Genomic DNA, 20,206 nt, shown 5'->3' on the forward strand with positions numbered 1-20,206 from the left:
ATCTACTCCCAAAGACACAATCCTCTCTCTCGTCCCTTCATCAATAAATGATTAAGGGAAAATTCTTACAATCTCATGCAAGAAAGTCTTTCATCAAAGTTTTTGTATAAGGCATTTGTTAATAGATGATTTTAGAAAAGTTTTAATACCCACATTTATGGAAAATATAAAGGCTATAAAAAAAAGTTAAAAATATTTTTTTCTTTTACCATAAATAGTTACGTTTTTAAAAAAATTTCCTAAACCAATGCCCTTAAGACCTTCATTAACTTTTCCCTTGAATTTATATCTCCTCATGGTGGCGGGCAATAATTCCAAATCTCAAACCCCGACTACCTTGCTGGAACACAAAAAGAGACAATAAAACAAATCATGCCCCACGGCCGAGACATCACTCCACCAAAGGAAGAGAGAGAGAGAGAGCATGTCCCAAAACCAAGATACAAGGCACTAATAGCTTGGAATAGCTTCTAAAATTAGAAAAGAATACAAACTTCCATTCCTTCTACTAGACAAATTTCTTGTTTTCTATTGACTACAAGAACGTACATTTAAGCCCGACTTAGAGCATACCAAAAACCTATGATCACATCTGCACTCCATAAACTCTAACTCTTAATATCAACATGAAAGAATCTCCACTAAGCAAGAAGAATCCCATCAGTGAAATCACACACAACATCCATGTAATTTGCATTAACAGAACTTGAGATTCCATTTTGCCACTGTTGCCAACAAAATCTGTTGAATGTGGATGATAGTCATGTTCAGTGTAAGACCGCAAACAGTCAGTCAATTTTCATTTTAGAATATAGGTATACCAGTCAGGCCTGCTCTCAACCAAAATCAGTGTAAGATCACAAAGAATTACCCACATCGCTTATACCTCAGATTTTAAGGAATGCCTAACACATACTAGATCATCCAATTTATTGCCGTCCATTTTGTATAAGGAGACACCTTGCATTTGCATGTAGTGATCCTGTGCTTCCTTCCTAAGACTTTTAAAAGGCACGACTTCCCATTTACTGTAATTTGAGTATTTCCTGACATCACTCATGTCTGGAGATCCTGAGACGGGTCCATTGCTGTCAGGCTCCACATTGCCCCACACCTTACAACTACCAAACTGGCCAAAATCACCCACCTGACTACCTTGACTCTTCTTTAAGCGCAAAGCTGCAGCGTGAGCTCCGCTAATCATATCTCGACTAGGTACATCTGACCAGTCTTGCTTCCTCTTGGATCTCATGGGAGAATGGATCCTAATAACCTGACAGACAGTAACCCTAGTCATTTGGAGAGAATAATTGGCACATATGGGCCTGAGGTAATAAGAGTGTGTGATAGCTTCTCAGAGGGGGGAAAAGGGTAAATTGGAGAGAGAGAATATCCTTACACCAAGGCATTCTAGAAGCTGATAGTATGCTCTCCCTTGAAGTGGATTGTGCCCCTTCCTAGGTGTAGAGAAGTATCGCGTCCTATCATAAAGATCATGACATAAATGAGCTAGAATGCAAAGATAGCAACATAGAGTATAACACGTAAATAAGGAAACCTGATGATATCCTGATACAAGTCGAAAATATATATCCAGCCAGCATACAAGGCAATGGCAAATAACAATTAATTGATACAGATGCAAATAACAAGGACATCAGCAGGTTATCAATTGATGGAAAGTAAAATAATATAAGCAAGAAAATCAGAGCTAACCATTCAGTATAACCAGGATCAACAGTGAAACCATATATGTCAACAATGTCACACATGGAGAGGGCTAGTTCTATAGATTTCATTCCAGTTCCTTTGGCACCTCGACGCAGCACAATTCCTTGGAAAAGATAAACTGGATTTGGAATATTCTGCAACAAAAACAATCCAAAATGCCAAAATATTCACTGTCTTTTAGGAGGCCCCAATTAGTGGTTCCACATGTAACAAGTGTCCAACCACACTACAACAAGAACATTTTACAAAAGCACTAAATGATAAAGGACGTTTACAGAAACAACTAAGATTTATCATCACAGAAGTGAGGTATGTGGCCAACTGAAAGAATGATCTAGCACACGGATAGTAGCATGAGTTACACAAATTACATAACTCAGAAAAGCATCTCAATCATGCATTCATCTGATCATGATGCATGTCCTCTTTCTTCAGTTATCTGACCATTAAGGACAGCATTAGATCTTATTAGCTTATATGTACAGTCTTTCCACTTAACTATCTACTCAGCAATGAGGAATGAAACAGCGTTCTGAGACAAGATTTTCACCTTAATCATAGCATTGAAGTCTCTATGTGTCACACTTTTAATTATAAGCACCTCGTCAACTGCAAGAGAAAAGAATTGTGAGTCATTAAACTATCTAGATCCTGAACCAACAGACATTTGTGACTTCACTAAAAAGGACACCAAAATCAGAGGCATCCTAAATGGTAGTCAATAACAAAGGAACTATGGAAGACTAATCATATAGTTTATCACTCCTCTTTTTTATATTATGGATTAAGGCTTCTTGTTGATGTAATCTAAAACTTATGTTCAACCTGTACCATCATCCTTAGAGATAATAGTGAATTTTCAATTAGTCAGTGCCAGAATTTCAAGTTGTGGGTTTCCATCGAAAAGATTGAGCACTATAAAAATGGTTTTCTGTAAAAGTTGGATGAGACTAAGAATCTTATAACAGTCAAATATCTCAAAATGCATCAATAACTGGTTAGGAAAAAACAAAAATAAACAGAAGAACAAGAAACACTACCATAACACAATTGAAATGCAAGTGCAGCATAACTCTTGTTCCTAAAATATGATAAAATAAGAAAAAAGAGAAAAATGTACTAAATAAGAATTTTAAGAACCCATATTAATAAAAAATATATATATAGAACAACTTACCAGACCCATTTAGAATGGCGACCATGTTACGAGCAGCACCCCTCACCACAAGTCGGAAATCCCTCTTCAGACCAACATACTTGGCATATTTCTATAATATATCAAAAGACAATATGAATAATTTCACAAAAGAACTTGAGTATGTCTATCACCTACATTACACTTAAATTTTTTTTTTTTTTTTGGTTGACATCTAATATGGAAAGGAGGAAATATCATAGTTGGAGTGCCTGGTGACCAAACATACCTATGAAAGTAAGTGTGAATAATAGATACTATGTAGAGGAAAATGCACGTTGGAAAGAACCAAGTAAATTATCTAAACAAATGATCAATTTCATTCACAAAAGGAGTATATGTGCATGTATAGCTAACTCAAGGGCCATCAAATAACTGCATATTAAGAAATGACAAGAATTCATTGATGATAAGGAAAATATTTTTCACCTCATTAACAGGAGCCTCATTGTCTCGTATAACAGCATCATGACCATCAATCTCTTTCCCAAACTTTGTCTTTAAGAGATCTCCTGAGTTTCCAACAACTGCACATCTACAGAACTGCCGGGGATGAAAAGGGGGTTTTGCTGGTAAAATCAAATTCAGGTGTTCTTCACAAAGGGTCTGGTTATGGCATTTTTTTGCTCCCCTGCAACCAAGGAAACAAAGGTATAAAGAGACTTCCTTGATGACAAACCAAAATGACATATATAAAACCACAAGGCATGACTGTGTAGAACCATACAATTGTGCTATCCTTTTTGCTGCATAATCTAGCCACCCATCAGGTCGAGCATCCAAATACTCTCTTGTCAACACAGTAGTCATGTTACGATACTGCATCCTAAACTTGTTTAGTACCTATACTCTCCTCAAAATATAATTACCCAAACGGAAAAGGAATAACATCTGACCTGTTCCCATAATAGAATTGCCTCACAAACATCATATGTGTACTCCAAGGGTTCATATATTTTAAACTGTTCATTGTACTGCAATTATTATCACTAAAACTATCAGCACTCAGCAGCTTTTAACAAAATGCATCATAGAGACTGAGAGTGGGGAGAGTAGAAGAAACATACCCAGGTGCTGTTAGTGCCTTCAGGGAACTTAAGAATCAATTTGCAGTGGTCAATTATATGTGCAGTGAGTCCAAGCCCCCTGTTTGCCTACACCCAATTTCAAGCTGAATACAAAACTGGCATACTAGCAAATACAACAAATAATTATACAAGAAGAATAAAAGTGTACGACTTCTCTCAAATATTCCAATTTCAATAAGCCCAAAAAAAAAAAAACTAATGAGCAAAGTACAACAACAACTCTTAATCTCAAATTTTTTGGGGTTGCCTATGGATCATCAACAAATTAGTTAGGGTCGGTCATATTTATTCTTTTCCTTCATTTTATTCTATCCAAAATCATACTCTTTAACACTTCCATAATTGACATGCCTTTTTATTATTTCTACTAATATTATTTTTGGTCTTTCTTTACCTTTTTTTTAATCCTTCAACTTGGATCAACTCACTTTTTCTTACTAGTGGATTAGTCGCTCTCCTCTAAACATAACTAAACTATCGCAAGCAACTCTTCCTCATCATTCCTTCAACATGAACTACCCCTATCTTTAAACGAATTTTCTCATTTTGAATCCTATCTTTCTAAAAAGTACACTCAGCTGAAAAATCAGTATCACATATCTAAACATATCAAGTTTAGAACAGTGGTAAGTTAAAACTAAACCAACCCAATTATCCCAAAACAGCTTTTCTTTGCTAAAGCTAATTGAACATCTATAACTTAATCCCAAAAACAAAAGTACAACATAAGTAGAAAGGCCAGTTATCATAATAAACAGATTGGATTGGAGCATGTATACAAGCAAAGCTAGAGAACCCAGAAAGGAATTAATGTAAAAATGGTAAATTTAGCGGGAAATGTGGGAAGAAATTAATGCTAACCACGCATTGCTGAACACTGGACTGAAATTCTGACAAAACCCGAACTTCTTCTCTGTTGAGATCTGATTTATTCTGATTACCTGAAGCAACACATTACGATTTCGAATAAGAAAGAACGGAAATTTGGGTGTGAGTGTAAAAGGTAACAAATTTCAAAGAAAGAAAGGAAAAACCTGTGAAGAAAGAGGATTGGATAGCGAAAACGAAGAGAGAGAAGAGAACGGCAGAGCAGACCAGATGGAAAAGCAAAGGTCGTTTGTTGTTGTTGTTCGAAGATGCCTTGTGAGATCTCATGATACAACACGCAAAGACACACACTCTCTATCGGTATTGCGCAGATCGGTTTAGTAATTTAGTTTGGGATTTTAGGATTTTAAATATGTATATATATTAAAAGTTGGGATTTTAGGATTTTATAATAATGGGTTGGGCTTGGGCTAAACAAAAAACAGTCATTTTGTGGACTACTTGGACTAATGTTGATTTTTTGGTGAAGTCCTAATCTCCAGTAATGGAAATGTAGGGACATTATTTTGGGCTATTGTACCTTAACTGTTTTGCTTTCAGTTATCACCGTGTATATCTTCTCTCTGCTTTATTTTGTTTTCCACTATGCCTAGATTTGCTCAAGTGTGGTGTATATCCCCCAACAATAAACCAAAAAAAGACGCACAAGATCAGTTAAGATCATGACACATGGCAAAATGGACATTTGGCGTAATTTCCACAGGTCCTTGACCCAATCTTTGCCCATAAAAAATAGGTTTCATTTATAAACGATATTTTTACTATTTACGTTGTCCTTGTGAAGTGATTTTCCCTCTTTTCTTGATCAATATATATACGGGTATAACATTTTATTTTCACTTAAGATTTTGTTATGATTAGTACATACAAAATTAATGTTAATTTGACCTATATAAAAGTGATATTACTCCCGTTGCAACATGCAAAGTCAAGTTCAACCATTCAGAAAAAATGCAGTATCTTTGAATCTCAAACATTACTCTTATAGGTTGAGTAGCAAACAATTATTCTATTCATTGGCTTATTTATCATCTCTATTTTAAAGTTGGTGGATATAATCACAATGAATTTTGTTATACGAGTCCTTCGTTACATTTCCTTAATTTAATGCTCTATCATATAACTACTTTTTATTACTTTCTTCTCCTTGAAAAAAAAAAAAAAACTTTTAGATTAATATAAAAGGGTTTCTTGGTGTGATGAAAATTGAGGTCATTTGGGAACATAATGACACCTCTCTTTTTTTTTTTTTGAAAAATTATTAAATACTTCTTTTTTGTGATTATGTGGTCACTTTAAAAGTAAGAGATGATTAAAAAATTGGTCATGCTAACAGGTGCCCTTAGAGCAATGGTTAATAATTCATTTTAAGAAAGTGTTGATATCATTTTTATGGGAAATGAAAAAAGTCGTCAAAACATTTTTTTTTTCTTTCCTTATAAAATATTTTTTTAAATGAATTATTAACTATTGTCCTAAGGACATCCATTAACATTTTCCTTAAAAAATATATATATCAGTGGGACTGTGGAAGACTACGTGACTGTCCTCTCATTATATTAACCTCTCCTTGAAAAAGAGATCATGTTCGAGTTTCAATAAAAACAATAAATGGATCAGTTTTAGGGGCCCTCAACCCACAAATTGGGTTTGGGGATAAATTGTATGGTACCAAAACCGACTAACCGATGAATTCATGAAGTCATTTTGAGCCCATTTTTCTAAGCCTAGCTTGTCATCATTTTGCTGCTCTACTTACAGATAATGGATAGGATTGGCATGACAAATAGTTTGCACTTATATCATCTGCCCATTTTGCCTGACCAAAACTTCATACTACACATAAAAACTTAACTAGCCTAGGAAAATATTTCAAACCGGCCCATAACTTTTCACATTTGCTTTCTTCACTGTACACATAAAAGACCCTCTCTCTCTCTCTCCCCCCCCTAACTGCTAAAAAAAGTGACCAGAGATGAAACTTTGATTTCAACTTCACTTTTTCTTTAACTAAAGTCCACACCTTCTCCTTGGAACCCCATATACGAAATCCTGCCCAAAAAACCCATTCAATGTCATTACTACACTTCAATGTTTTGCAATACAAAACAATCAATAAGTTCACAAAAAGAAATTATATAAATACTTCTTTTCATATTTGGTAAATAGTATGTTATGATCGGTATACAACAAACATGATTTCGGAGTAATAATCTCATCAAACTGTCAAATTTTAGAAAAATACTAGGGACAACTTTTTTCGCAGCTTATTAAAGAAATTGACTATTAATAGTAGAAAAAAGTGATAGATTCGGATTCAGCTTGAGTTCAGTGTCCTGGGAACTAGATATGTTGTCATGTGTCCAAAAATTGTTACACGGCAACATCTCATTTTGTTCAGTGTACAAAAATCACCGAACCCAAGTTTCTCTTATAGATTCACAAGTGTACAAAAATCACCGAACCCAAGTCTCTCTTATAGATTCATATAAAAGTGTTATGATGTCATTCACTACTTTCTTTCTTTCTTTCTTTCATTTTTTTGGCTTTTTGAGAATCTCTTGTGTGAAATAATTTTAATTGAGTAATTTCAAATACATAAAATTTCAAATGATAATAACATTTGGCCTGGCGCTCTGGCTCAAACTCAAAAATTACAAGTTACTCGATTTTTCAGTATTTTTTATTTTGTTGAAAGGATAATTTTGAAAGATAATTTTCTACTATAAAATTATAATAATAATAATAATATTTCGCGGGAATTAGAGCTAAATTTTGAGGGAAATTGTAAAATTAAAAACGAAAATAAATAAAAACGATTCTGTTATCGTTTTCTCTTTCTTGGTAACCAAACAGAAAATAAAGCAAGCAAATTAAAATTTTCTCAAGCTTAATCCGTTTCTTTCTTGGTAAAAGTAACGACTAGGTGAAGTAATCGCTCTTTGTTGTTTGGAAAATCTATATTCTTCCTTTTTCTGAATTTTCCTTCAGTTTTTATCAGAAATGAAACGAAGAAAAAACAAAAGGTCAAAGAAGGCTAACCTTGATTACGGCCGTTTGGTTCGATTTTCTCAGTGTAACGACTTGACTGTTGTTGTGGTGGTGGTCTTGCCGCTGAGAGGTGAGCTCGGCAAGATCGGCTTCGTGAACATCACCACCTCCATCGCCGATTCCACATTATCATGATGATCACGATCACGATCATGATCATGATGATAGAGATGATGATGATGATGAGAGTGTTCTTTGAGTCCGAGACCGAAATCCTCGCCGAGATGCGAGTCTTCCTCTCGGATCTTCAAGATCTGACTGTGCACGTACTTCATCGTCGTCACCTTCTTCTTCGGCACATTCTTTCCAGCGAGGAGATCGCTGGAATTCACTCTCAGCTCCACCTCCGGCGACTGTATCACCACCTTCTTCGGTTTCTGAAGATCAGACTCGTTCACGTGCTTCACCGTCATCTTTCTTTTTTTTCTAGGACACGACACGACACGGCACAGCAACAAAACGATACGATACGTTTTCTTTTTCGAGGGCGATAATTATAAAATCAAAACGCAAAGAGCTTTGCTTTGAGAAATCTTTCTGTTGAATTTTTTTTTTTTTGCATGCAAAATTCGAATGGAATTTAGCTATTTATAGAGGGTGGGCGTGAAACGTTGCGTTTTGTGATTGGGTGACACGTGGCAAAGAGCCCTCACGTGTTAAATTGAAAATGACATGAGGCTAATAATAGTTGTTGAAAGATTGAGAAATGCTAAAAATACACAACGTAGTTGAATTAATAAACTTTTATTTGTTTCTATCTGAACCTGATATTATTGACTTTATTTTATTATTTACTTCTAATAATTTGACACGTCAATCCTGTGTCAAATATTTTGTATCTCTGAACTTATTAACAGATTTTGGTTTTGAATTTATGGGGGACCAGTGAGTCTATGAAGCTCATCAGGTCGTTGCCGTTTTGTTAGGATTCAACATTTTTTGCGTTTTGGCTCGATGCCACGTCTCTTGGACCTTTCTAAAAGATTTTATTTTCATTTGTTAAAGTGATAATTATTAGTGATTAGTCACCACACTAATCCTGGTTTGGGGTACTAGGTGTTAAATAGAGATTGGGTTTTGGGGTTTTAGTCACCATCAATCTGTTTACCTTGGATGATTGTGGTATAATTGTGGTTTGATACACAGGATCAATTATCAAATATTGTTTTCTTATATTAATTTATTGTTTTATTGGAGATTTAGTGGTGTCCATATGGCAGAGAAAATCACAAGTGAGGTTCACTGTCTTATAATAGTTGAAGCGGGTCCAACCAGATTTCTGTTGGGACTTACATGGCATGGCAATTGACAAGCCCAAGTGTGTGGCATTAAAATTTTCCCAATTGTTTTTGCGAGTCGAGGTCTCATGATTGGTGTCGATAATATAAAGATTGTCAAAGAACTCATTAAATGATGTAACACCAATTATAACTTGTACAAACAATTTTTGTATCTTGACACTTGTGTTAAAAAATGAAATGCGGTGGAAATGCATATAATGGAAACGTGACAAGGGTGTGTTTGGTTTCAAAAGGGACCCAGGTAACAGGTGGAGTCTGGTGGCAGAAGCTTTGCCAAAATAGGTTTTCAAATGAAAACCGTGACATAATATCTGATCCAAAAACCGTGCCACGAGTCAGAGAAGAGGCCAAGCTGCCCATATTTGAAGTGCAAGCAAAAACAGGAAGCCTAGGTGCCAAGAAAGAGGTAAAGCTGAAATTGAAATGCAAGCAAAACGGGAAGGCTTGGTGTTAACGATGCGTGTTTAACTGGGCACATTCCATCAAGAGAGAAAATAGACATCCTGCAAATCAATCTAAATTTACTAACCAAATCTATTGGTATAATGGTAGGTAAAAAGATCAGAAACTTCACAACTTATCAACAAAAACCAATGATTGCAGCGTGTTAAATACAACTAAGCTAATAATAGTTCATAATATACAAACCTTGACCATCTAACAAAGTGCACTAGTTGAAACAAGAACCATTCATATCCTCCATCACATGTAAACGATGATGCTAGGAAATGTTTAACAATCTAGGTCAAAATGCAGCATTAAATCTTAAACGGACATGAATCTACAATTTCCAAATAAAATAGATATAGGCATCAACTGCCAAAATTTTCATTAATTAAACAAAATCTCAGTGATCCATAGGAGTGCTTTCAAGTTCTATTCCAAATAAACCAAAATGAAACATGTACTAAAATTCACTAGGATAAAGATTTGAAAACAAATGTCAGGTAAGCGAACAAGTGACAAACATAAAGATGCCAGATAGGAAAAAAAACTCAAATAGTTCCTAGGGTTGGAGCTAGCCTAAGCTTCATTCTTCATCCTCCTCACCTCCATCCCCACCAGAAGCCTTCTTGGCAGCTGCCTTCTGGTTCTTTCGCTTCACTCTTCCAGGGCGACCACCTCCGAAGGGACTAGCAAGGGAGAAATCAATGTGCTTCTGAGAATCAACTCTCACCATGAAAGATGGTATGTTAACCACCTGCCTCCCAACCCTGACAAGGAAAGAAGCGGATAAACATGTGAGATTCTGAGAGTTTAAAGAAACTATTAGATAATATAAAATGTGAAAGGACATGGCTAAACATGCATATGACAGGCAAGAAAGGTACTTAAATCCTCCTACGAAAATCAATATAGCACTGGACAATCAACATTAAGCTACTGTAAAAGAGATTATTCAAGTGGCCAGGAGCTGTTTCAGCACCATGTAACAAGGACATCACAGAAGCACACATGGCATCAAATACCCCAGAACCAGATAAATAGATTCCTAAAACTAAATACATTTAAAAGAATACTGAACATGAAGCAAAGGTACACACAACTACAGGGCAAGCTGAATGTATATTGTGTTAAGAAAAGGTAGTGATCATAATGTGGTTTGATTGCACTTAGACAGAGGCAAGGAGAGTTACATGTAGCTGTACAACTACAAGAACATAGACAAACAGAAACTAGCAAAACATCAATGCCATTAATGTAGAGACAAATACGAGTGAAAGGCAGTGAAAAGGACAATACATTTCACAGAAAAAGACCCTGGTTTTCATTCTTACTAGCTCACCAGGCAGCTACTGGCTATAGAACAGAAAAATCACCAAGCATCTTTGAAGTTAAGAAAAGGTAGTGGTCATAATGTGGTTTGGTTGCACTTAGGCAGAGGTATGGAAAGTTACATACAGGTGTAAAACTACAAGAACATGCACAAACAGGAACTAGGAAAACATCAATGCCATTAATGTAGAGACAAATACAATATAAGTGAAAGGCATTGAAAAGGAAAACACATTTCACAGACAAACAGACACTGGTTTTCATTCTTACTGGCTCACCAGGCAGATACTAGCTATAGAACAGAAAAATCACTAAGCATCTTTAGAGTGAATAAATAAGATAACAAATAACACTATCATAACTTCTATATACCACAATGTATTAGCCAATGGAACTAGTTATGCATAAACTGTGTATATGTAAAACATAAAAGGATAAAACAAAATAAAAATTTAAACAATGTTAGTCATTTTTTGTGGGAATAAAACAGAATTTATACCTGATATGCCTCTGCCTAATAAGCACTCGAGCATGGTGAATAGACTTGGCCATACCCGACTTGAACACAAGGGTTTGGAGCCGGCGCTCAAGAAAGTTCTCCACGGTCAAGGCCAGGACATAATCAAGCTTGTTCTGGCTCTCATCCAAAAGTCCATACCGGTTCATCCTGCGCAAAAGGGCATCACCCTCAAAGATCCGACGAGGGTTCTTTTCATCAAGAGTAAGAAGCTCCCTGGCAGCATTTCGGATGCGGCTCAAAGCATATTGAACCCTCCACAACTCCCTCTTACATCGGAGCCCATATTCTCCCACAAGCCTCAGCTCGTGGTCCAATCGCTCCTTCTCATATGGACGACGCGGCTTCTTGAAAGTCTTCCCATCTAAAACCAACCACCATTGCAAAGTTAATATACAGATTAACCGTTAACTACAAAGTCAAAATTCAACACATAAATCATTATAATTTAATCTTTGTGCAGGTCATTGCTGTAATGATCAAGGCAATCAAATAACGCACGAGAAATTTCATAAAATACATTATCGATGTAACAACAACCCAAAAGCTTCTACAAATACAATGTTAAACCAACCCTAGTTAACACGAAAAAAAATATAAATATTGGGTGTCATACTCTAGACAAGAATCGTAGAGCTCCTTACAACTAGCCAGGTTATTGCATTAGGCACAGTTTTTAGAAGACAAATTTTAATCTACATATTACACTTTTCTAAGTAACAAAATCCCAATTGATTGTTTCTCAGTTTGTTCTATTCCTCTCATAAACTACAACATAAAATGTTGTTGCAAAAACCCATAACAAGCTTAGGTTCAATTTTATATTAAAACTGTACAGATCATTAAGGCAATTACGTATGAGAAATGTCATAAAATTCATTTATTAAGAAACAACAAAACAGAAGCTTGTACAGCTATAAAATTAGACTAACCCAAATGAATATCAAAGTACAGGGCCTCATATTTTCTATTGGGTATTTTCAAAAATGGATTTTTTTTTTTCTTAAAAAAAAATCCCCTTTCAACCAGCTATTGGATAGTATTAGGCACAGCTTGAAAGATCAATTCAGAATCATAAAATAACTTTTTTTTTTCTATATAACATTAATCATTTTACATTTCGTCGTTTTTCTCAGCAAACAAACGAGGCAAATAGCTAAGAAAGTTACAATGTACAACTCGAAACAGTAAAAACCAACTGAACCTAATGCGTATCCAATAAAATCAATACATAATTATCAAAGATCAAATTAACAAACAAATAAATCTCATACCAGAAAAAAAAAAATTGCATACACAAACATAACCACTGAGATAATAAAATAATAAACCCCGAATCAAATCTCAGATCTGAATGAAATCTCAGAGAAAGAGAGAACATACAGTTGCGGTAGAAAACGACGTGCACCATTGCTTCGGATCAGCAGAGAAGTGCAGAGAGAAACAAGACGAGAGGGCACAAAATGAAACAATGTTTGGTTATATATATGCGCAAACCCTAAAACCCTAATTGCCAATCCCAAATTACCTTTTTGCCCACAAGTTATTTCGGGGGGGGCCTATCAGAATTGGGCTGTGTTTGTTTATGGAGTTTTGGGCTTTAAACTTTGACAACCCTATGTATAGGTTTTGGGCTGGGATCCGAATCAGATTTTTTTTTTTTTAACCCTATTCAATTTTTTAAAAACAGTAAAATCTTGTTGCATACAACATATGCAAACTTTTTGAAATTGTGTTTTCAAAACAGATTCTCAAATAAAATTATGAAATGGTGAAAATACGGCCCATGTTGCACAGTGTGTATTGGTTGTGTGCAAATATCATTGTCCTTTTGAAAAGCAATTGCAATCATCACAAGAGAGTGCATTGAATGGGTTGAGTTAAGTTTAACATATTTAAATATTCGAACTCCTCCGATTGATAAATCTCTAACTCAGCCTAACCTATAAAAATTGAGTTAGGTTATCGGAGAACGGTAATTTTGTTAGGCATAATAAAAAAAAAATGGATTGTATTCAATTAATTAAATACACCATTCAATAAAATTATCACAATTTGCACAATTTGGCGAATATTTCAACTCCATTAAAAATTTAAGAATAAAACATAATAAAATAAATCAGACAAATAAATTTAAACCAAGTCTTAAAATTCAAAAGAAAACAAACTAAGAAAGTTGGAATATATATTTTTTATAAACTATTAATAGTGTGACTTGAGTTTGGTTAGTCGTATTGAGTATGTTGTTAGCCCAAACTTTTAAAAAGAATTAGAACCCAACCAAACCTTTGAAAAAACAACCTGATACCTCAGGTTGGGTTAGGTCGTGTTGAGTTATGTTCGTTAAATTAGCGAGTTGAATGAACATTATTAAGTATCTCATTTGCCTTAAAAAGAAGAAAGAAAATAATATTAATTATCTATGCAATTAGTTTTAAATATAGCATTGCAATGTAGGCATATTTGAGCAAGTCCACCCTAAATTGAGTGCTCTCCTATTCCAACTTTTCTCCTGTTCCAACTTTTCTGATCTTGTATGCCAATTGTTCGCGAAACTATAGCGTTGATTCCTTCTTTTCGTTTAACCCTTATCAATTCATATTTGTTTTTTAGTTTTTAGGACAGCTCTATCCATAAAGTTCTTAAAATTTTTATATATCCTCTTTAAAACGAGCTTAAATCGTATTATCAAATCTTTAAATTATCAAAAAAGAAAATTTTAATTTAAAAGAATGTTACTCTTAATAACGAATAAGAGTGAAACAAAGCCAAATAAGATCAAATTTAACAAAAGTTACCCTTTTGATTTTGTTAATCTATAATCAGGCATTTTTTTTTTTTTTTGCCTGTGAGATTCAACTAGTTCATAGCAACTTTCTGCTGAGCAAATAACGACGACTGCCAGCATTATTTATCCGAGGCAGAAACAGAAAGCACTAATAAATCCCATCCAAAACTCAAAACCCCAAGAAATTGAAGCAAAACGAGCTAATAGATTTGATGAAACAGGGATGCACTGTAATGAACTTCATTGAAACTTATCCAAGCCTGGATTAATTCAAGAACAATATTCCAACTCAACAAATCGAGGATACAACCACACAGGCCTTGCCAATAATACAGTTTCTTAAGCAAGGTACCGATACAGTTTCCTATCATTTTTATCCCTCTCTAAGAACTCCCGCTCAATGAGGGATTCAATTCGTTTTTTTATAACAACGGGGTTTGGCAAGAACCGTGACTGCAGCTGCTTTATGACCTCAGCAACAATGTTATTATGATCTAGCACCCGCCTTGACTTCATGATTCTAACAATTGCTGCCTCGATTTGAGGCTTCCTGTCTTCCTCCACTCTCTGCCGCGTTTCCTGATTTTCAGGTTCGGACTCCCGTTGTGCGGCCACTGTACTTATTCTTACCTTGTAGAGCTTGCTTGAGAATTTGTCATTGACGGAGAAAGCATCATCCTCAGCTATGTCCCTGCCAATAGGTTCCTTCCGCAAGACACTCTTCACCCTGGCACAGGCTAAAGACTGTAGGCATCTCTTCAAGTCTGAGGCAGGTATCTCTGTCGCTTGCTCAATTTCTTTATAGCTCAACCGGTCAGCATTGTTGAAAAGCATAAGTACACACATTTGGTAAGTGGAAACATTCAGCTCATGCTTCTGGCCCTTTCCAAAGATTGCTTTCAAATCAGCAGTACCCATGTTTGTTTGCCAAGAGAGCCTACGACCAGTGTGGGTCCCAAGATAATAACTCCTAAACTTCTCACATACACCCAGGATTTCTGCTGGAAGGTTGCATGTAGCACTTGGTTGAGTTGGCCATGAACCTGTGGTGAGGACCTGGACAGTTAACGAGGGACTGTCCCCTAACTCAGCGCCAAGGCTTTCATGGAAGCCCTGCATTGTATCCTGAGAGGTCTTCATATCAGTGAACATACCCTCCAGTTTAGATGTAAATTGATATCCACATTCTGTTTTGAGCTTAACAATCAAACTTCTTTCAGCGTCATCGGAGACGGTTTTCCCTGCAAGAAGCCTCTTCGCCAAATGTTGTTTGTAATACTTCTCAAACACATCTTTCTCTTGAAGGTAACGGAAAAGCATCATAACCTTGTCCAGCACAACCTCCACGTCCTCCTCACTAACACCTTTCAATCCTTTACGGAGCTTGTCATCCACAAACAAAGAAATGAACTCCGGTGACCGTGCATTCAAATTTATGAAGTACTCAAATGAGGAGTTCAAAGCATTTTGGAATGTCTTGTCGTTGTTAAATGCCAAACTGATGATTTTGTCATATTTATCCTTTAAATCTAGGAGACGTTGCACAAAGTCTACAGGATCCTTCAACCTTTCTGGATCAGTAACTAGCTGCTTACCAGTATCCCGAATGTATGAAGTCATGACATCCCTTACTATTAAGAGTCCACCATTGGCTACCCTGCGGAACAAGTTATACTTCCTTCCCAAGTCGTCATATTTGTCATTCACAAGCATATTAACTAAGCCTGAGTTCTCCATATGGACTAGTCTATGCATGTGATTTTCAATCATCTCCTTTTCAACCACATTTGTTATCTTTTCTAAACTTCTGGCATCCAAATAATGGGACACTCTCTCCGTTTCTTCATTGAGACGTCTCTCAGCCTTCTTTAGATAATCTCCGCAATCACAGGACTCAATGTACTGTTGAGACTCAAGACCATAAAAATTAGCTGAAACTTCAAGAAAATGCTGCTCAAAGTCGTCTTGGTATACAGATGAACCTAAATCCATTAGCATCTTTATAATACTCCTCATCAAACCCCTATTTATGACTTCACCATTCCTTTCTCTATGAACAAGCTCAAGAAGTGTGTCCTGAAGCCTAATCTGGGTTTTGCTGGAGTGGATAACAACATCTCTCCATAAATTCAACCCAAGCTCATGAACTGGGGTTTTGTGGGTGCTTGGGATGAAAGTTCTATCCATATACATCAATATATCTCGAATCATTTGCAATGCCTTGTTATGATCTAACCATTTTCTGTTCAGCTCTTCTAAAAATAACTCTCCCTGAGCAGCTTCAATTGATTTAGATATATCGCTTAGATGAGAAGTCATAGTTGTCACAAGTCCAGAGTAGAGTTTCTCTCCAAATTTGTGCAGCACCATATTGTAAGCATTCCTGAATGTATTTGGAATCTTAAAAATCACAAAATAAAAAGTAATGTTTTGTGAAAAAATTATTATCAGCATCTCACACATTTGATAATATTCAATTCAATTGAAATTCAGTCACTTTACCACATTTAGAAAAAATGACTTGACAAAAAGAAAGGATGTGGAACAGATCTATATTTAGTTATATGAAAAGCTTTGAAATGAAGCTACAACAATTAGCAGGACCTTGCCAAATGCCATAGGATTAACTCAAGCAAACTGAGTTATACTTATGACGAGGCAGGACAATACATTTCGACCAAGTTAAACCACACTAAGAGATAGAATGGCAAATTCAGTAACAAGAAAAAAGAAAAGAGAGAAATGAATGGAAGGTAAGAAAACCAAAAAATAACAGTACAAACACAATGGATGGAATAAAAACGTCTAACACTTTAACCTATTAATTTTATACAAGACTTCTGTAACCAGTTAAGTCTATAGATAATGACAAATTTCGAATAAAACATAAAAATCATGATATATATAAAACTGGATTCTACAAACTATGAGAACACCTTTCAAAAATCACAGGCAGTTAATCCTAGCAAGTTGGTTTGTGATGGAGTGAACAAATGAGGTATCATATTTTCTCCACAATTGAAACATGAATTCAACGTCAGCATACATTGTTTGGTCCCCTGCAGTGATGCAGCATGGAATTACAAATCTTCATGATTTTAAGTTTCATCACCTTGTAGTTCCTAGTTGAATCAGCTAAAGAATTTCCAAAAATCCATGTTAATTGCTAATGTCATAGTACAGAGTTACAAACACTAAGTGAAGCAACTCCTAAGCTAACCCTATTCTTGTATTCCTACTGGACAGTAAAAGCATCTTGATAATCAAATATTTTTCTTGACATGCATAAAAATGATAAATCCTTCTCAAAACCTATAGCTGTAGAATACATGAGAATCTCTGGGTTCATGTCTAGTATATGAAATTCGTAGGCTTGAGCTGTGTATGTATTAGTCACAATTGGTTCAGATTTGTGGTTAATCCATATACTTGAAAGTCAAAGTTGCAGATTTGACAGCAAATTTGATTTGCGGTTAATCCATAAACTTGAAAGTCAAAGTTGCAGATTTGACAGCAAATTCAACTATCAATATGAGAAGTTCGGTAAGCAGATTAGTCAACATAGACCAAAGGGATCTCACAACAACCGGCCAGTTAACTTCTCTCAGATGTCTGATTTGGCTACAGCCGCTTTGGCAATTCAAGATTAAGGATACAAGTTGACTCCCTTCTCTTGGTACATGTAGCCTTACATCATAATTAAAAATCACCAATAGAAAAAAAAAAAAGAAAAAAGAATAATCTAATCAAGTTAGCACAAAAGCTCAGAAAAAGGGGGGAGGGGACAAAACGAAGGCATCAGGTAGGGAAAATGAAGGAATGAAGAGAAATGAAACTGAGAGATGCTGAGTCTTTGCAGTGTACACCAAAACATAGGGATTTATAAAGGCACTGAAATACAACTGTCACAGCATAAGGAACCATACAAACAGTCTCAAAACAAATCTGATATAATATGGCAGTGCACAAACTACATATATTTCCTACTACCAAACTGATGTGGGATATCTTAAAGTGAAAACGATATGCTTCAAACGGGTTTAAGTTACGGATACAACAGACGGCGAGTCACATTTTCAGCATAATTTTCAATCAGTCTCGAAACAAATCCAATATAACATGGCAGTGCACAAACTACATAAATTTCCAACTACCAAACTGACACGGGATATCTTAAAGCGAAAACAATATCCTTCAAACGGATTTGAGTTATGGATAAACCAGACAGCAAGTCACATTTCCAGCATAATTTTCAATCGCTACATAATGTCCCACTACCAAACTTACGCGGGATATCAATATGCTTCAAATGGGTTTGACTTTTTAGTTAAAATACAACAGACAGTGAGTCACCTTTTCCGCATAATTTCCAATTCCTTACTAAATTTCCTACTACCAAAAACTAAAAACAATAAGCTTCATATGGGTTTGAGTTACCGAACAACAAGTCACATTTTTCTGCACAATTTTCAGTTATTTCCTAATCTTCCCACATACCTAATAACCAATTCCCATCATGCTCTCTTACAAACCTCAAATCTTTGAACATCCTTTCCTTTTTGAGTGAACAATTATCAAATACAATTCAACTCTAAATATTAACATAATCATTTCTCTGATTCCAAACACAGAGAAATGATCAAAGCCCGAAAAACCCAATAAAGAAAAAGTAAAATAAAACAAGATTATAGTAAAGAAAACTGTAAAATTATACATGTATAAGCAACCAAGAATTAAAGAGGAAGGGACAAATTGCGAAAACCTATAAAGTTCTTCGAAGCTGAGTCCGCTAGCATTGTGATTGTAAATCTCTTGAATTGCATGCTCTAGAATCTTCCAAGTTTTCTCTGCGTATTTCGGATCTACCATGACCCGGTGCTTGAACGCCTCTATCTGAAAGTTCTTCTTCTTCTGACCACTCATGTTCGGCTCCGATTTGAAGCTCAGTTCACAGTCTCAAAAACCCTAATCCTATACGAATCCGAATTAAATCCCTCAATTGAGAAGGGAATTGGCACGGGTCCTAAAAACCCTAGAGGTTTTGGGGTCGAATTTCGCTAGGCGAATTACAGAGCGAGAGTGGTTTCGATGAAAAAAAATTAGGGTTTTGTGAGAGAATTGGGAAGTAGGGTTTGGTTGTGAGAAAAGGGAGGAAGAACTCAAGGGAGTAGCAGAAAGAAATGCTGAAGACCAAAGGAAGAAGAAAAACCTCGAAGGTTTTTAGATACTAGTCTACAACAGTCATGGATAAAGTCGTAAAATAAAACAAATTTCTTTTCTTTTTTAAATGCTTAACAGTCACAGGAAAAAAGAAAAAAGAAAAAAAGGAAACACTTTTGTGGGTTTTTTATAATTTTAAATTTGATTAATTCTTTTCTTTTCACAAAGTTTTCTTTTTTAATTTCTTCTTGTCACAAACTAGTTTAATTTCATTGTATTTATATAAATATGAATACAATCAATCAATCATATTGAATACTTGATATTTATTACTATACTATTAAAGTTGATTGACAATAAAACATTTTGCATTAAAAAAAACAATTATTTTTATTTTATACACTCATTTTTTCAAAACATTCATATCAGTCTATCTATTCTACACATCTATTTAATAAAATATTCATCCTTTTACAATTTTTTATTATTTACTCACTCACTACCTCTCTCTCTCTCTCTCTCTCTCTCTCTCTCTCACAAACCCAACACTACCAAAAAATACTAAAATATAAAATGCACGAGCTACAGTAACCATGTATATATGCACGATTAGAGCATCCACATCAGTATGTACAAAAAAATTTTCATCTTGCACATCTAAATCCTACTTTTTATATTTTACACACTTATTTTTACAAAACACCCACATCA

At 35.3% G+C, this 20,206-nt stretch overlaps 3 protein-coding genes, 1 long non-coding RNA gene and 1 other non-coding gene across 6 annotated transcripts; all 5 read right to left on the bottom strand.

Annotated features, from left to right (window-relative positions):
* Positions 1-425: 425 nt before the first annotated feature.
* Positions 426-5,294, bottom strand: LOC142622415 (sialyltransferase-like protein 1). The gene is made up of 11 exons (XM_075795878.1): positions 5,049-5,294; positions 4,876-4,955; positions 3,994-4,080; positions 3,823-3,900; positions 3,654-3,745; positions 3,356-3,557; positions 2,909-2,999; positions 2,282-2,340; positions 1,717-1,865; positions 1,400-1,481; positions 426-1,273 (listed from the first exon to the last, which is right to left on the bottom strand). The coding sequence occupies exons 1-11, from the start codon at positions 5,167-5,169 to the stop codon at positions 881-883; spliced, it is 1,434 nt and encodes a 477-aa protein (XP_075651993.1). The 5' UTR covers positions 5,170-5,294; the 3' UTR covers positions 426-880.
* A 1,301-nt stretch (positions 5,295-6,595) lies between these two features.
* Positions 6,596-8,507, bottom strand: LOC142621854 (uncharacterized). The gene is made up of 2 exons (XR_012841843.1): positions 7,945-8,507; positions 6,596-6,954 (listed from the first exon to the last, which is right to left on the bottom strand). It is a non-coding gene; the product is annotated as an uncharacterized LOC142621854 (long non-coding RNA).
* Positions 8,508-10,041: 1,534 nt separating this feature from the next.
* On the bottom strand, positions 10,042-13,037 carry LOC142611367 (small ribosomal subunit protein uS4y). Its single transcript, XM_075783481.1, has 3 exons — positions 12,931-13,037; positions 11,530-11,911; positions 10,042-10,468 (listed from the first exon to the last, which is right to left on the bottom strand). The coding sequence occupies exons 1-3, from the start codon at positions 12,956-12,958 to the stop codon at positions 10,285-10,287; spliced, it is 594 nt and encodes a 197-aa protein (XP_075639596.1). The 5' UTR covers positions 12,959-13,037; the 3' UTR covers positions 10,042-10,284.
* Positions 13,038-14,543: 1,506 nt separating this feature from the next.
* LOC142614681 (cullin-3A-like) lies at positions 14,544-19,566 on the bottom strand. 2 transcript variants are annotated; one of them, XM_075787242.1, is made up of 2 exons: positions 19,098-19,566; positions 14,544-16,718 (listed from the first exon to the last, which is right to left on the bottom strand). In XM_075787242.1, the coding sequence occupies exons 1-2, from the start codon at positions 19,256-19,258 to the stop codon at positions 14,675-14,677; spliced, it is 2,205 nt and encodes a 734-aa protein (XP_075643357.1). In that variant the 5' UTR covers positions 19,259-19,566; the 3' UTR covers positions 14,544-14,674. The 2 variants fall into 2 exon arrangements, with proteins under 2 accessions (XP_075643357.1, XP_075643362.1); XM_075787247.1 differs by having other exon boundaries at positions 14,544-16,735; positions 19,098-19,227.
* Positions 17,863-17,965, bottom strand: LOC142622983 (small nucleolar RNA snoR109). Its single transcript, XR_012842015.1, has one exon. It is a non-coding gene; the product is annotated as a small nucleolar RNA snoR109 (small nucleolar RNA).
* Positions 19,567-20,206: the final 640 nt, after the last annotated feature.

The sequence above is a fragment of the Castanea sativa genome, chromosome 1 (genome assembly GCF_040712315.1).
Source record: "Castanea sativa cultivar Marrone di Chiusa Pesio chromosome 1, ASM4071231v1".
Taxonomy (NCBI): domain Eukaryota; kingdom Viridiplantae; phylum Streptophyta; class Magnoliopsida; order Fagales; family Fagaceae; genus Castanea; species Castanea sativa.